An 18,195-nucleotide genomic window follows, 5' to 3' on the forward strand; every position below is an offset into this window, starting at 1 on the left:
CAACAACAGAGTCTGGTGGCAGCTGTGTAGTGATGAAAACCGGGTCCGTAGGAGGCGGCTTATACTTTTTTTCCACCCTTGGTGTGATTGCCCTACTTTTGACCGGCTCCTTAAATATGTCTTTTGCGTGCCGGAGCATACCAGGGAGCATAGGCAGGCTTTGGTAGGAGCTGTGGGTGGAGGAGAGTGTGTTGAACAAGAAATCATCCTCGACCTGTTCTGAGTGGAGGCTTACGTTGTGAAATTGTGCTGCTCTAGCCACCACCTGAGAGTACGCGGTGCTGTCTTCTGGTGGAGATGGCTTTGTAGGGTATGCCTCCGGGCTGTTATCTGACACTGGGGCGTCGTATAGGTCCCATGCGTCCTGATCTTGGTCACCCTGGCTCATGGTGGTGTGAGCTGGGGAGTGTGATGGAGTTTGTGCTGGTGAAACGTTAATCACGGGCGGAGGAGAGGGTGGTGGTGTAACTCTTTTCACCACTTTTGGTTGTGGTGCTTGTTCCGTCTGGAACTCCAACCTTCTCTTTCTCCTAATGGGGGGAAGGGTGCTTATTTTTCCTGTCCCCTGCTGAATGAAGATACGCTTTTGCGTATGGTCCACATCAGTTGCTTGTAGCTCCTCCTCAAACCTATGCTTTTGCATTTGGGAGGTTAGCGAGTGCTCTTCTGTATAAGAGCCTGAAGCTGGGTCGCTTGCAGTTTGTTTCGGCATCGAAACTTTGTCTGCGTGTTTTTTCGGCTCCGAGGTGACTTTTTTCCTTTTCGGGGCCGAAACCTCTCGGCGTCGATCTGTTTCGGTGCCGCTGTCTCGGTGTCGAGCCGTGTCCACACCGGCATCTCGGTGTCGAGGCTTGTCTCCAGCACTTTCTCGGTCCCGAGAAGGCTGCGTGCCGGTGTCTCGACCGGAGTCGGACGATCTCGGCACTGTTTGGGCCTTTTTCGGTGCCGACGGTCGGTCACCGAATTTATGGGTCGAGCCATGGCCTGGTGGCAGTGGCGTCCCCTGGGCCTTGTAAATGTTTCTTTGTGTGGTTTTCGACGTCTTACTCACGGTTTGTGTATCGTCGAATCCTTCGGAGTCTGAGTCTTGGATCGAGAAGGTACCTTCTTCTTCCTGTTCCTCGAACTCCCGTTGGGCTGTCGGTGCGGACGCCATTTGAAGTCTTCTGGCTCGACGGTCTCGGAGTGTTTTTCGGGACCGGAACGCACGACAGGCCTCGCAGTTGTCTTCGCTGTGCTCAGGTGACAGGCACAGGTTGCAGACCAAGTGTTGGTCTGTGTAGGGGTATTTATTGTGGCATTTGGGGCAGAAACGGAACGGGGTCCGTTCCATCGGCGTTCTTCAGCACGCGGTCGGGCCGACCAGGCCCCGACGGAGGATCGAAAAACTACCCCGAAGGGCACCGGAGCTCTTCGATCTTCGATGCGGTGTGGAATCTAAGTACGCCGATCCCGAACGCAACAATACCGACGAAAATCTTCCGAAATTAGCTAATTTTCCGTTCCGAAACTCGGAGCGACAGGAACACGTCCGAACCCGATGGCGGAAAAAAAACAATCGAAGATGGAGTCGACGCCCATGCGCAATGGAGACAAAAGGAGGAGTCACTCGGTCCCGTGACTCGAAAGACTTCTTCGAAGAAAAACAACTTGTAACACTCCGGCCCAACACCAGATGGCGAGCTATTGCAGAACATGCGTATCTACAGCGACAGATGCCATCGAACATGATGTTCCCACCTGGGAGCAAACTTGAAATGTCGGCTCCCAGTGTCCTGGCAGAAGTGCCGGCAGGGCCTCAAGGACCACAGGGCCTCTCCATACAGTCCTTATGGCAGCGCAGTAGTGGGTTCCACACGCTGCCCACAAAACAAAAAAAAGGAGAAGTTGGCCATGCCCACCCCATAAAAAAGCAAGGCAGCAGGAGAGTGGACTCCCCGTGCTGCCTACCAAAACATTTTAAAAGATGCAGCCCCGGAGTGGGCTCCATGTGTTGCCTAAATAATAATTTTATTAAAAAAGCAGCAACAAAGTGGAAGGCATAGAAATGAATATGAAATAAGCAGAGAAGCTGCTCATTTCATATTCACTGTTTATGCTGGGAGAGTGCCCCATAATGCATAGTCATTTTGGGCTCTTGGTGGTTCCCCAAAAGGGGGCTTTGGCACCACCAACAAGTTTTTATGCTGAAGCCTACCAGACAAAACAGCTGTCTGGTTAGCTAAAGACATCTTGGGAACATCCAGAAAGCTTTCATGGGAATGCATTCCGCCCATTGTTTACTGTTGGCTTTGTAACTCACATTTTCTGTCTTTCTATTTGATGTCTTTATCCAGCGTAAGTTTGTCCCTCCTCAGCAGTAAAGTCTTTCCACGCCAACACCCCTTGTATTCTTCCACAACTGTGCCTTTCTGTAAACACGGCTGTAACTCTTGTTCTTAACTTGTCACATTTGCTGTGCATTCAAAGATAGGCCAAATGTCAGGTTCTGTCTTCCAAATGAGTGTTTGCTTTTCTTTATCGGACTTCAAAGTGAGAGGATTTATGTGACAATCTTGCTGGATACTGAGCGTAGAAAACGTTTTTTGTCTAGCACACAACATTTAAATTAAAGTTTTAGTTTATTCTCAAGTATGTTGGAAACAAATACTTTAAATGATCAAAACAAATCAATACACAAGGTGATGACATTTCCATACATCAGCGTTAGTGTGCTGTATAGTTTGATTAGTAAAATTGCATGTCTATGCAAATGTAATGGTCATTTTAATTAAAAACGTGTTGTCTGTAATGGCAGTGTGGTACCACACCATGCATACTCTGCTCTACTCTGTACCATTCCACATCACTGCACTCTACTCCTCTCCACTCTATGCCACTGCACTCTACACCAATACACTCTATACCACTGCACCCTTCACGACTTCAGTTTAGGCCATTTCAATCTACGCCATTCTTCAACACTGCACACTACGCCACTGCACTCTATGCCAATACACTCTAAGCCAACGCACTTTAATCTGTAAAACTCAACATTACACCCCTGCACTCTTTGCCAATCCACTGCACGCCACTATAATCTACTCTGCACCACTGATCTCTATGCCACTGCACTGTACACCTCTGCACTCTACCGTGCACCACTCTACTCTATGCCACTGCACTCTACTCTGAAACAATCTACTCTATGGCACTGCACTCTTTACCACTCAACTCTGCACTAATGCACTCTATGCCACTGCTCTTTGAATCACCCCACTCTACGCCACTGCACTCTGCACCATTCCACTCTATGCCACTGCATTTTCTGCCACTATAGTCTACACCACTGGACTCTGTCATTCTACTCTGCACCACTGCACTCTTCTATGCACCACTCTAATCTACGCCACTGAATTCTATGTCGCTGCAGTCCACGGTACTATACGCTGCAACACTCTACACCTACACACTCTACACTAGTCCACCCTACACCACTCCACGCCACTGCACTACTGATCTTAACACCACTGCACTCTAGGACACTCTACGCCAATGCACTCTATGCCACTCTACAACACTGCACTCTAGACCACTCTACAGCATTCTATGCCACTGCACTCCACTATGCACTACTGCATTCGATGCCACTATACTCTGCATCCCTCCAGTCTACAGTACTCCATTGCACGGTATGCCACTGCACTCTACAGCACTATATTCTACTCTGTTCCCATCTATTCTGCACCTCTGTACTCTGTGCCACTGCACTCTTCTATGCAGCACTCTAATCTATGCCACTGCATTTTACAATGCTGTGTTGTACGCCGTTGAATTCTATGCTGCTGCACTGTAAGCCACTGCACTCTTCGCCACCTACTCTGCAACACTACGCCAATGCACTCTAGACCAGTCCACTCTATTCTAAGCCACTGTACGTGACTCCACTCTGTGCCACTCCAGTACGGGACACACTATACCACTCCACTGTACAACACACTACTTCACTCTTTCCCATCCCACTCTACGACATTCCACGCTACTCTCCATCACAAATTTTTTGCCATGCTGAACAGCAGCCACACAGGTGTACAACATGGCTAAAACACATTGGCAACGCCAAAAGCTCTTGCATAGGCAAAGTGCAGCAGCCCCCCAGCAACAGTAAAAAAAAAAAAAAAACATTAAGTCTCTTGGGTCACGAAATCCATGAACACTTGAGAACTAAATTGTTTTAAGGCACTCCTTGCTGGAGCTCAATGCTCTTCAGCTGGAGTGCAGAGCCCCCTTGTGGTTGGTTCAATGCTGCATTTTGTAGCTTTAATATTGTTTTAAAAACCTAAGAAACATTTTTGTAATTACATTTTTTAATGACAATCACTTATTACATATTACACTGTGTGAATTAATGAAACAAACATTTGGTTATTCTTTGTGGTGTTTTTTTTGACAAAGGCAATAGGTGTGCCTTATTTATGTTGATATGATGACCCCTTAATAAAGAAAACAGGCCCACTTTTTATACTTTGGTGGTCCAGCCCACTGAAAGTCAAAAGGTCTTCCTTACTCAAAATGTCAGCATTTATAGTGTGACATTACATAACTGTAACATCAGATAGTCATCGGTGTGCACCTACAGGGGTTTGAGAGCCAGGCCCAGCACCCAACCCCCTCGCCATAGTCCAGGACCTGCAGCCAACCTCACAGCAAGCACGGCTAAAGGCTGTGCATGGCGTGGGTTTGGCTTTATACGTGGTAATAAAATATTACTTTATGTTACAAAAGAAAACACTAGAAATTCCTGGGAAAAAAACAAAGGTTACATGATGCTATAGTTAGGAACTGTAATAATATCTTACTTTACATTATTAAAAAAAAAAACTGAGAATTTCACAGAAAAAAACAAACATTAAAAGGACATATTAGGTGAAACTGTCAGTTAAAACATATCCTTTTAAACTAACAAAACCACTGAAATTCAGCAAGTATAGTTATCCTTAGTTAATATATCTCACTCCAGTATTGGAACTTTCATAGATTCACCTGCTTGAATCATTTCCCGTCATCGAGATGGGAGCCCCCTTTATGTTTAATTAAGTAGTATTAACATAAGTTTAAACCTAAAGGCCCTTAGGACTCTCAGTTTAGCACTCTATCAGTCATTTTAAGAAAAAAGGAACAAACTTCAGGGTCCACCAATCAGGCGACACCACCCTCTAGAACCCTCCTGAGAGAAGCTCCAGCACCTCAGATTTTCTACCGCACATCGTGCTTGGGAGTCTCCTGAGAGCTCTGCTCTATTCTTCACATCTGTTGGCATAACTTCAAGGTTATACTCTTCAAAATGTCTTCTGACTGACTGCTGATGAAGCCTACAACATGCCTAACAAGGAAAAGAAGGGTTTGTTCAGACCTGTGGGAAAAAGAAATTACACTCTGAAGACCCTCATCAGGACTGCATATACCGCCTTTACCCAGACCACTCTGCCAAGGACTGCAAGGTATGTCGCACCTTCTCTTCTTAACACAGATTATTAATATGGCTGTAGAAACTAAAATGTAGAGACAATCCAGCCTCTGATTAAGACAGCGATGATTCTTCCACATCTTCCAGAAAGTCATCTAAGAGACCCAGATCTCATGCAAACTCTTCCTCAAAGCAGCCAAGAAAGGCCTACAAAAAGACCACCTCAGGGTCTTACAAAGGCCGCAGCCCTTCTTCATCACCTCACAAATTCTCCACAAAAGGGGAAAGAGGACATGTCAGCAGTTCTGAAAGGCCTAGAAAATCATCGTCTGTGCCTCCATCTTAGTCTGCTGAACCTTTTAAAAAGCCTTCCTCTGCTCCTACAGTTGACAGGCAATTGGCCAAAACTATACCGTTGATGACATCCTCATCGACGGCGGCAGCGGTGAGTGCCATTCCACCGTCAACGACAGTTTCTAGATTAATACTGTCGACAGCTGCTCCGATGACGACATCATCGACGAGTCTTCCACGTCGACGAGGACAACGGCGAAGACATCATCGTCGACGAAGACCTATACGTCGTCATAGTCTATGACAGTAACCACGGTCTCCTCATTGCTGTCTTCATCGTCGACAACCCCGTCGACAGTAGCTTCCACCTCGAAGCCGTCGACGGTTAAGATTTACATGCGGACAACATTGACGACTGCTCAGACTACACCGTCAACGAAGGCGTCTACAACTCCGTCAACCAAATCTTTTCTTAGTGGGGATCACCCAACCTCCACCTCTTTGCCAGCCGGTCAAACACCAAATGCCAATACTACGCAAACTGGCATCACCAAAGGGGATCATGGGGGAATGCGTTCTCCATTGCATGGTCAGGAATCTTTGCATACGCTTTTCCACCAATTCCCTTGATCACGAGAGTCCTAACAAAGATGAAGAGAGAACCATGCACGCTAATTTTAATAGCCCCATGCTGGCCTCACCAACATTGGTTCAGGGAGCTTCTTCTCCTGTCAGTGAAGCCTCGCATCTCAATGAGAATATCTCTGCATCTGCTAACAATGAACAACAAACAAATCTTACATCCGAATCCTCAATTAATGCAGTTATCAGCATGGCTCCTGAGCACCTTGAGTTTGCACACCTAAACATTCAGCAGAAGTGCAAAGATATGCTGTCCAAAGCCAGAGCAATTAGCACCAGCAAGACTTACTCATGTAAGTGAAAAAGATTTTGTTTGTGGTGTCATCAACAACAAATTGATCCTCGTTCTTCATCACTGGAACAGATATTGCCTTATTTGCTACATTTAGCACACTCAGGGCACGCACATTCCTCCATAAAAGTTCACCTGGCGGTGATTGCGCCTTATAGACTGTCAGACTCTTCACCTTCGCTATGGTCCTCTAGGTTGATTAAGCAATTTCTAAAAGGGCTTTTCAGAGTTTTTCCCCCATTCAGACCTCCTCCTCCCTCCTGGAATTTAAATATTGTTCTCACGCAACTTATTATGAAGCAGCCATTTGAGCCAATCCATAGAGCGTCTACGAAATGTATTTCCTGGAAAGTTGCCCGCCTTATTGCTCTGCCACCAGCCAGGCGTTTCACTGAGATACAAGCACTTTCCATACAGGATCCGTTTTTACAGATTAAACAAGATAGAATAATCTTGCACACAAAGCCACGTTTCATTCCAAAGGTCCCCCCCCCTGGATTTTTATTTGGATGAGCCCTTAGTTTTCAGGACATTCTTTCCAAATCTTATAACTCCAGCGGAGAAGGCATTACACTCTTTAAACATTAAAAGATGCATTAAATTCTAACTGGACAGGACTAAAGCATTTCGCAAAACCAACCAACTATTTGTGGCTTTCAGCGCACCCAGACGGGGTCAGCCACTCTCTAAACAGAGCATCGCTAGATGGATCTCTTCAGCAATTCGATTTTGCCATCAGGCGGTGGGTAAGCCACTGCAAACCTCTGTCCATGCACATTCAACCCAGGCAGTTTCATCTTCAGCAGCGCTGTTTGCAGGTTTACCACTTCAAGACATTTGTAGGGCAGCAACTTGGAAGAGCTGCCGTACTTTTACTAGACATTACTGCTTGGAGGCATTATCTCAAGGATATGTAGCGATGGGCCGCACAGTCCTCAGGAATCTTTTCCAGTGAAGGTGAGCTAGATCTTTCATCTCACCATCCTAATTTCAGGTATGCACATTGCCTATAAAAAAAGACGTTTGAAATACATCCTAAATTCTCATTAACGTTTTGCCGATAATGTTTAGAATTTTTGATTATGTATATGTATATTTAAACATGCGATTAATGAATGTTTTGAACAAGATAGATGCGTAATACAATGTGCATCAATACTGCTTACTACTCTGATTCAAGCATGTGAATCTATGAGAGTTCCAATTCTGGAGTAAGAAAATTAGTTACTTACCTGTAACTTTAGTTCTCCAGTATTGGAATCTTTCATAGATTCACATGCGACCCGCCCGCCTCCCCAGGGAAGCTCACCTTCACCTCTCTATTCCCTTTTATAGCCTATACGCACTTATGCGTAGAAAATCTGAGGTGCTGGAGTTTCTCTTAGGAAGGTTCTAGAGGGTGGTGCGCCTGATTGGTGGACCCTGAAGTTTGGTCCTTTTTTCTTAAAATGACTCTGATAGAGTGCTAAAATGAGAGGCCTAAGGGCTTTTAGGTTTAAACCTATGTTAATACTACTTAATTGAATATGCCTGGGGCTCCCATCTCGACGACGGGGAATGATTCAAGCATGTGAATCTATTAAAGAATCCAATACTGGGGAACTAAAGTTACAGGTAACAAATTTTCTTGTGCTCTAAAGTAACTATAACTCCTGTCTGGGCCGGCTCCCAAGTGAGGATGGACCTGATGATTCATAGAATATCATTTTTTTTTCTCCTTTAACAGCTGTTTTTAGCCTCTGAGAAACCCACATATGCTATAAAAAAAGGTTTTTAGAATACACCTAAGGGCCCACTAACAGGTGATAAAACCAAGAAAAACGTTTTAGTGACGCTCTAAAGTGCTGTGCAAATAAGAAAATTTGCAAAAAGGCAGTATCCAAGAAGGAATGGAGACAACTGGGGCAACACATTCTTCGAGTTGCAGAACTAAATTTGATGACAGCCACGAGCAGATAAAACTTGCCAGAGATATGGAGTAAGGAAACAAATATAGGTACTTGATCCTATTCCATGCCAAACATAGGTCTGTGATGAATGACCATATTTTTTGTAAAGATGGAGGCAACTGAGACATTCGTAGATGGTCCATCTTAGGCTCTGAGGAGAGGTGAGAACTCTTATGGGTACCCATTATTGTTATAGGTTGTTTGCCTATGTTCTGTTGAAGTTTGTGGTATCCCTTTGTTTCTCATGATTACTCCAACCTCCTGATACTGGATTGTGAATTCCTCAAACACTTATAATGGAAGTGTACCAAAACTGACTACTGGAGAGACCATTTTCCCCTTTCATTTTCTAACCAGTCTCCTCATATTTGCTTATTTTATTAACACGTGTCTCCATAGGTGGATGCATCCATGACCTGAGACCGCCTCTTCCTTTCCCTTCCCAACTGAGTAACCTCCTTTCCCAAACCACCAACTCCATCACTGACCTCGTTATTGTTTCACTGAACCGTGAAAAACTCCATGACTTACTCACCTGTAGCATAGGTGCTTCACTGCGCCCGACCCTCTCGAGGGTGGAGGTCCTCGGATGTTTAAGGCAATAAGTCTACCAACCATGATTACCTCCACCTCCTGACTCTGTCGATGTATTAGGTGCATTTGCCTAGGAAATAATGCTGAAACATACAAAACAGCGGAGAAGGCCAATATGTGCACTTCCTTATTTTTTAGAATGATGAGCAAAGATTCCTATGTAAGTTGGTGCTAGCAAACAGCTGTGTTTATGACTGGCTTAATAATGAAGTTTAAGTTAAATAAAGAGAACACACTACCCATCAAGCACCAACATCCAAAAAACACACACTGACATTTTGCAAGCAAAAATGTTGATACCTCCCATTCTGCAGAACAGAATGAAAGTATTTGTACATTGCATGATAGAAACTGAACTGTACAAACTACATCAACACCACCATTAAGTGGCAAACCCAATCTTCTAGTTGTTGCTGAATATGCATCTCATTTGACAGGTGAACCAAGGAAAACAGAATGTTAAAAGGAAGGTGCAGGAAGGCTTTGCAGGTCATACCTTCACTTGTTCATTGGAGGTCACAGCACAAAATACAATTTCGGTAAACCCCTGAGGTAAGAACATTCGGAAACAGATCCCGCCAATCACGCGGCCATCTTTTACCAGAGCAAGTGTCTTGTGCTTCCTGAAGGGAGAGACAGAGAGAGAAACATCCTGGTAAAGCTATGCTGGTTACTAATTTCAGCGAGACAATGTAGTTCTAATTCATCTATTACATTATCAATTTATGCCGTAAATGGTATTGTATTAGGGTACTCTAACATAAGCCATGGCATCTGGAAGAGACTATTATAACTCACATTTGGCAAGGTGAAGGAAAAAGAAAGACTGCTGCTTCGTGACCTCTAAGACTACCAAAATAATTCTGAATTCACCATTAGTAAAATCTTTTCTATTTGAAAGCATCATAAGACGATCTATAAGAAGACTGTTCTTTCTTTGGTCAACATGTTCATAAAATCGTGAGGCGAGCTTAGTGGCTGTACTGCAGGCCTCTGGAACTATACTCTAAGCTGGGTGGCAGCCGGTGTTGGTGAAAATTGTGGGAGGAGATGGCAGAGTCCCAAATGTTTGAGTATGCTTCTACAATTATTAGCCTGTCACATTGAACTCTACTGAAACATCAAACCAAGCCTTGTGACTGTCAGCTGCTGCCTCAATATTGAAAAGTTAAACAGGACAGCAAAGGGGCTGAATGTATTGGGGGAAACATTTGATCGGAGTCTGAGCAGATGAGCCTCGATAGCCCCAGTCTGCGGAAAAGCAGTTTCTTAGCATCCTAACGCAGAAGAGGCTCCTCATAAACTGAAGGAATCCACCCTCCATCTACTATCTTCCATAAGAAATCTCCTTGAAATGACAACCAATGCAGTAGTGATTGGACAGTGGTAAGGCATACATGTCCTTTTCAAAATAATACTGAAATCGAGTTCTTTCATTTCCCCTTCCTAAGTGATTTTTCTCCTTCACCTGCAGTCTTGTAATCTCTATTAGCTCCAGCGCCAGAATGCCAGTTTTTCGCTCTATAAATATAAAATAATAATAATGGTGATATTCAGAAAGCAAATCTTCCTCGTTCGCCTTCGTACCACATTTTGACCATTTCTCGAAAAAAGATGCCAGTTTCAAATGAGAAAAAGGAGGCCGTGGTTTGGGGCTCACCGGAAAATAAAACTGTACAAAATCACCAGCAGAAGCAAGTTGTCACCTCCCAGCCCCCTCACAATAACCAAAAGATGTTTAGCAAAGAGAAAAAAAACCATAACCACTATTGGCAAAGCTAACACGTCTGGCCTTGGCAAGCATGGTTACATTTTCTATGTTGCCTTTGTTGAAACTATATGCCACAAAAGTTTTTAAAAAAAAAGAAAAAGGGAACAAAGAACACATGCCACTGTCTACAAATGATGGTCACATGCCTCAATTACAAATAAACATAATTTTAAGGAAATTAACCACTGTATGTAACTGTCATTGAACAGAATGGGTGAACTTACCTAAAACCTCCACAGGAGCACGTTAGGTTTTCTTGCACATCACATTAAAATATAATTCTTACAGGTACAAAGAAAATATACTACTGACTTTAAAGCTGCTGTAACATTAGGACATAGTTGAAATAATTTTTGAAACCCCCCTGAGGTTTTCTGGAAACCGATCCTGTTAATCAAGTTGCCACCTTTGATCAGAGCAAGTGTCTTCTCCTTCCTGGCGAGAGATGGAGAGAGACATCCTGGTCAAAGCCACACTGGTTACTAATTTCAGGGAGGCAATGTAGTTGTGAATCATCTATGACAGTGGTTCCCAACCTGTGGTCCGGGGACCCCTAGGGGTCTGCAAAGCCTTCTCAGGGGGTCCGTAACTGCTTAGAAAATGAAAAAATATTAACAAATATTGACAAATTAGGTCCCAAGCTTCCAGTCATGACTCAGGCGGGGGTCCCCGGATTCCAATGATGTTATAGTGGGGTCCCTGGGTTCCATTAATATTAAAGTGGGGGTCCACAGAAATCAAAAGGTTGGGAACCATTGAGCTATGACACTATCAATTTATACTTTAAATGTTATAAAGTTTGTGTATAGGGTAAGGCCCTGCCCTGGAAACAGGAGGAGTGACTCTAACCATGCATCCGGCCTTCACTGGAGTGGCCTGTGATTAAAGCTCCATTTTATTCTACTTCAAAGACCTAGCTAACATAGCAAGGAGAAAACAAAAGTACACAAACCCAATATGCAAGGCAGCTAACTTCTACTAAACCAGTGCCTAGACAATTGAACATATATTTACATCTTATACTTAGGCTATGAATTACTGTTCCAACTCAACAAACTGAGATATCCTTTCGGGCTAAAGAAAGTGGGTGGGTGCAGGGCACGGTGGGGCCGGCCGGATCCAGCCTTCATAATGAGGGCCCCATTTCCCTATGCTGTGCTTTCAAAATTTAGGGCCTGATTTATATTTCAGCAGATGAGTTACTCCGTCACAATAGTGACGGATATCCTGTCCGCCAAAATATAAATTTCATTTTATCCTATGGGATTTATATTTTGGTGGGCGTGATATCTGCCACCGTTGTGACGGAGTTACTCATCCGCCAAAATACAAATCAGGCCCTTAATTACAAAAAGAAGTGAGATTCTTTTTATTTTTTAACAATAATTATAATAACTAAATTGTCCAGTGATGCACTTCAATTGGCAGGAACAGCCTAGTACTTCTAAAGAAAAATGCAGACCCAGGGAAGGAGAAACAATCTTCAATTAAATAGATGATTCTCACTAAAGCTTCACCTCTATAAGATGCTTCATATGCAAGGTTTGTCAACATGGAGTGTTAAGATGGTGGAACAGCCCTGTTATCACAACATCAACTGTTTTAAAGAAACCACCCTCTAAAACAACAGTCAACTCACGGATCAAAGACGAGCCGCGTGATGTACTCTTTGGGCATCCTGGGCAGCTGGTGGGAGAACACGTTCTGGAGGCCGACGAGCCACATCATTATCTTCTTGTTTGGCTTCTGGCTCAGGGAATTACCAACCACATGGAACTCAATCACTCCTCGTCTCTCCTCGAGTCTTGCACCTTCATCCCTGGCTGAATGCGCTGACAGCAAGTTGGTCTTTGTGAAGGAGACAAAGATACAAATACATAGTGTTAGTGATAGCAGTTTGCAGCCAAAATGCAACCTCACATACTCCCTTATCTCCCCTTTCTCCCTCGAACCACGACAGGGTCACCCCCTCCACACACCAGAAGCAGATACTCGCAGAGAACATTACTATGAAATCGGACTGCGCTGCCAACCACTGAGATTCTCACCATACCTTCGGCCTGGACGGATGGAGCACAGGGCCGGTGTATCTCTTTCCGGTACTGTATGGGGGTAGAGGGGTCAAGAGTGGGGGAGCTCAAACCAGCTGAGGATAAACATCAATAGGACTGGCCTAATACCAGGATCTTTGGACTCTCACACCATGTCATATTTTGGCAAAAACCTTACACCTAGATTTATTCGGAGGGTGGGCATGGGGGTGCTCTTTCACTGTGCTCGTGCCCACACCCTCAGCCTTTTGGATGAAAGGTATTCTGGAGCTGTTGCCCTTTTTCAAGGCTTTGAAACCTGGCTCTTCACTAACCTTTTGGGGCCATGAAACCCTATGTGGGGTGCACCCGCATTTTACATAAAAGTAATAGTTTGGGGTTGTCACTTGACTCACAGTTGTCAGAGCCACGGATGGCTTCCTTGTCGAATGGTTAACTACTGTTTTTTGCCCTGACGAAGGCTCTCATGAACTTGTTAGCATGGAGACGAAATATGGCATCTACAGTGAACAGCTCTGTGGATTTGGCTGACAAAATCTCTTCTATCAGTATATCTTTCATTTTCCTATTTGCTAATCACTTTCTTGGCTCCCTCTTCTATTTCTGGCTGGCACCAGGAGATCACCAGGGTGATGACAGGCATGAAAATAAATCTTGCTTACGTGAACAGTTAGAGTATTACCAACATTATATTTTCTTTCACCCCTTAGTCCTAGAAACCTGTCTTGTTGCCCTTAAATTCACACTGCCATTCCTCTTACTGCACTCACACCTCCTAGTGTTTTTTTTTTTTCGTTTGGTTCACGTATCTGACTTAACCATCATTAAATAATGGAAATTATTCAGAATTTGGCATGCAAGCTGCCAACCTGCTGGGGTGGCCGAAGCGTTAATTCCACCTACACCATGGCAACTGATCACCAAATTTTAAAGTAGTAAGTAGTATCAATGAGGCATTTTAACACAGTGGAGCACTTTTCGCAAAACTGCAAGGCTAGCCATGGTGCAACGTCATGGGGGCCCAGTGGGTACTTTTTGTTTGTATTTAGAACAAAATACCAAAACAATTATTGTCCCACAGACACTGGGTTTTTTTCTCCAGGCACATGGTAGACATTGATATTTTCCTACAAGAGCCCACCATGCGTGGTGCCTCTGTGCAGGAAAGGAATTACCTAATGTTGGCTTCCAAAACCTTTGTAATGGCATCTCATCTTCAACTGGCTTGTAGTGAAGACATTTCAGATGATGAAGTCAACTCAGGCTCTGCTCTGGCTTAGCAATTCCCCTGCAAATGAGGCTTGGGAACAGAGAGGAGCATGGACGGGCATTTCCAAGTGTCTGATGAGTGCCCTGTTACCACCAATGCCTATGTCATTTCTATTGACTTGCAAAGTATAAATAAAAATATTTTTATATTCATAAATTGCTCAATGACACTCTTTCATGGCGTAGATGTGTCCATTTGGGGTGCATGATTACATTATAATGAAGTGAAAACACACGATTCATCCATTGTGCCCCAATACACGTTTTTAAAAATAAATTATTGATTAAAATGCCCCAGTTGAGAACATTGTTTCCATATATTGTGTCCATCCAACCCAGTTCCCACCAGGGTTACAAAGTAAGCACCACACTGCATACTAGTCCTTCATTTTGCAACAAAATACCCTATCTGGCTCCTACACAACAGTTTGCTATTGCAGTGTTTGTAAAAACTATGGATAATCAGAGGATTCCCTCCAAGTTATTGCATTGGCTTATACATGGTATACAACATAGCCACATGCTTTCTACACTTCCTAAGTACCAAAGCTCTATTTTCTGCAGCAGGATAAGAAGCCAAACTCAAGCATTGCAATTAGGGAGGCACTCTAAAAGCAGAACCTGTGGACCACTAAAACAAGCATAAGGCAGCACAATATTTAGATGCAATCAACAATCATCTATTCAACGTCTTCATCAATACAGCTGCTATCAATTAGAAACAAAATGGCATGGTTAAGTGAGTCATATCTAGGAGTCTCTGCTGTCCGTAGTTAAGAATTTTGATTTTTCCAACTGTCAAATTTTGGGAAGCCTCTGGAGAGGCTACAATAGATGAAACTACCAACCTGCGGGCTCTAAAATGTAAATTGCTTAACCTCTAATAATAAATCATGTTTCCTCCATATGCCCTTAGGTATGTGGCAGATACTTACCTCGGGCCCAAGCACGGCAGCAGGATCTGAGATTGTCGACATCACTTCGTTAATCAACTCAATGGGAATATCTCCAATAACCCGTGGCTTCTTGGCGTCTTCCCCGGAATACGGCTCAGTGCTTTTTCTCTTTTCTGGTTTAGAAATAAATGTAATAGTAAGACGTGATCATATTGCAAGAGAACAGCAAATCATCATCAGAGCCGAGTAAATGACTGCAACATTAATAACAATGATGGACTAAAAAGTTTCTTCAACGCTGCTCACAATGAGTTCAACAGTTTGGGAGATAAGAAAGAGAAGAAATGATCCCCAGGCCAGCAACGCTGAAAACATGGGGTCACAAAAAGATGTTCGGAAGAAGAACTCCAAAAAAGTGATGGAAATGTAACTATTACAGGGACAGCATCCATTGCTTCGACTGATAACAGTGCAAAGCCTCAGGAATCCACTGAGCGGGAGGACCTGGGAGGCTCAAGGAAAGGAATGCTCCTCTGTTAGGTATGGTCACTGTGTTTGCATGGCTAGTCATAAATGTTGTATTTAAGTTTATAGTTTTTCAACCATAATACTCGTAAATTCAATTAAAGTTTTAACTGGGAATTTTAAAATGTATAATACTGTTGGTTAGTTACTGATCTTGGTACACAATCGCAACATTCAACAAATGTTTTCTGAGAGACTGTGAATGGAAAAACTACATATTGGGAATCGCAATTCTGTGTTGTGGATGTCACCCCTGGATCTGTAAACCTTACAATATTTGTGGCTATGATACAGGATCCCAAAATACATTTTGGTAGAGAAATTGTTTGTTTTGGGAAGAAGGGCAATATTTCCTCTCTTTACCTCGCAAACCATCCATTAAAAGTTCAGTTGTCACACAATACTCAAATCTACAGCTGAAAAAACACTTCTCCTACTCCAAAGAAGAAAAAGAAAGCAGAAAAGTAGGGGGAGGGTGTCCTACAGGGACCACGAGGCTCCTCTGCTTGCCTGGTTAGGAAGCTCTGACAGGTCTCCATGGGTCAGAGCACTGGCTGGCCCAGGGGTGGAAGCCCCCAGCCCCGGGCTGTGCTTGGTTTACAAGAAAGGCAGATGGCGTTCCTCCTAATTAGTAGCGAGAAGGCACGTCGGACAACTTTCTCATTTTGCTGTCCACCCTGGGTGCTGGGAGGGGCTAAGCCAGCCTAATGGGCAGCCCTGGAAGTTCTGATGAGAGCTCATTTCATTCTTTGAGGCCAGCCAGGGCACCAGGAGGTCTGATAGATCTGATTGAATAGCCCCCTCTGTCACAAAGTATGCAAGGATTACAAGAAAGGTAGGTTTTCTTTCTCCTGATTAATATGGGCAAGGTAATAGGGACCCCTCTACCCGCCGGTCGCTGCCCTTGGGGCTCTGAGGGCCTGAGCCGGACTGTCTTCCAGCTCTGTCCGATGGGTCTTTTCTCTGAGTCAGCCTTCCTGGAGGGCAGGGAGGGATGCTAATCTGACACTTCAGTGCACGGCACCCGGCTCAAAGACTGTCCAGTCAGCACCGTACCGTGATCTATTGGGCACCCTTGGTCATGTTTGGGGATGGACTGACAGCCCCAACTTTCAAGCAAACGGAGGTGAAAGGCACCAACCTGGGGCTCCCTGAGCTGATGGACTGTGGAAACAGTCCCTACCCAGGGCACGTGTCTATGGTAACAGTCCATACCCAGGGCAGGGTGGCTGCAGACCATGGAGGACTCGTGTTGCTCTGTGAAGGCCCCGTCACTGGGTCGAGCCTCCTAGCTGGACAGGGGCCTGGACTGCTTCAGACCGGGGAGAGGGCTGCGCTCCTACAGGCTAAGCAGTTCCAGTAATCACCAATGAAAGGTGGGAGAAGCTTTAGCTTTTGCCTGGGTAGACCAGAATCTGCTGGCCAAGGCCCCGGGTACTGGGCATGGTAGAATTCCCTACTTGGGGCAGAGTGCTGAGACTCTGAAGAGCAGTCTGGGGCTCCTACAGACTCGACAACTCCAGTAATCCCAAGTGAAAAGCGGGCTAAGACATGTATTTTACCAGGGAGTCCAAGTCTACAGAACAGGGTGCCAGGTAGCAGGCAGACCCCGATTTGCCAGGTTTCATGATGTCCACCAGTTAGGTTGTCGGCATCAAAATCACATGTTGGCTAAAATGTCGCCAGCAATGTTCTGAAGGCTGATCCAGTCAATGGACAAGTAGAGGTGTACCAACTCAGTGAACCACATCATCCGTCAAGTAGGCCTAGTTTAAATTTTGCATAGCCCAAAACTGAAACGGTCCCTATGCTAAAAGAAACACCAGGGTAAATGCCAAGGAAGTCTGACAATATCAGGTTCAGGTCTGAGGCCCAGCATTGTCCATGGCAGAACCATAACTAGAGATCACAAACTAGTGGTCAGTTACAGTGTGACCTCCTAAATTTCATAATACCGTCCTGAAAGGAATGGACGGGCTCTTCCAGTATAAACATGTACATCGTCCCATCAGGCATCTTCTTTAGTAGAGGAGGTTGGCTCACAGTCATATCCATGTTCTGGAGTTCTCATCTAGTTTCATTACAAGATTGGAGCCTAGCATTACCTGTTTGCTTCCTTTAATGCCCCTCCTGCAGCAGTTCAAAGAATAAACATATTATCACCATAGCAACCATTCTAAAATGTTAAATACTTAGATTATGTCAGTGTGGCAAATGAATCTGAATATCATTAAGAGAAGATAACACGGGCAGCAATTAGTTAGGAGATAGTGAGGAAGATTATTGAATTAAATGAAATCTTCCATGCAAGAAGCAAACAATTCAGTTTTAGAAAATAAGAAAAAATAGATGGGTTCTGATGAGGAATGGTGGACCTGATCGGAAGAGGGCAAAAAAGGGAAAGCGACTCAGAAAGGTCAAACATTTGGAGATTAAGCCCTTGAGCAAATAAATTAAAGGTTGGCT

At 44.3% G+C, this 18,195-nt stretch overlaps 1 protein-coding gene across 2 annotated transcripts in view; it reads right to left on the minus strand.

The window, feature by feature from the left end:
* KAT2B (lysine acetyltransferase 2B) overlaps window positions 1-18,195 on the minus strand; it is a 257,000-nt gene that overhangs the window by 78,705 nt on the left and 160,100 nt on the right. For both annotated transcript variants that reach the window (XM_069212065.1, XM_069212064.1), the window contains exons 9-11: window positions 15,244-15,377; window positions 12,628-12,836; window positions 9,714-9,840 (exon numbers count right to left, since the gene is read on the minus strand). In XM_069212065.1, the coding sequence (XP_069068166.1) occupies window positions 9,714-9,840; window positions 12,628-12,836; window positions 15,244-15,377 (470 nt within the window). The remainder of the gene's footprint in view (window positions 1-9,713; window positions 9,841-12,627; window positions 12,837-15,243; window positions 15,378-18,195) is intronic.

Source organism: Pleurodeles waltl, chromosome 10 (genome assembly GCF_031143425.1).
Source record: "Pleurodeles waltl isolate 20211129_DDA chromosome 10, aPleWal1.hap1.20221129, whole genome shotgun sequence".
Taxonomy (NCBI): domain Eukaryota; kingdom Metazoa; phylum Chordata; class Amphibia; order Caudata; family Salamandridae; genus Pleurodeles; species Pleurodeles waltl.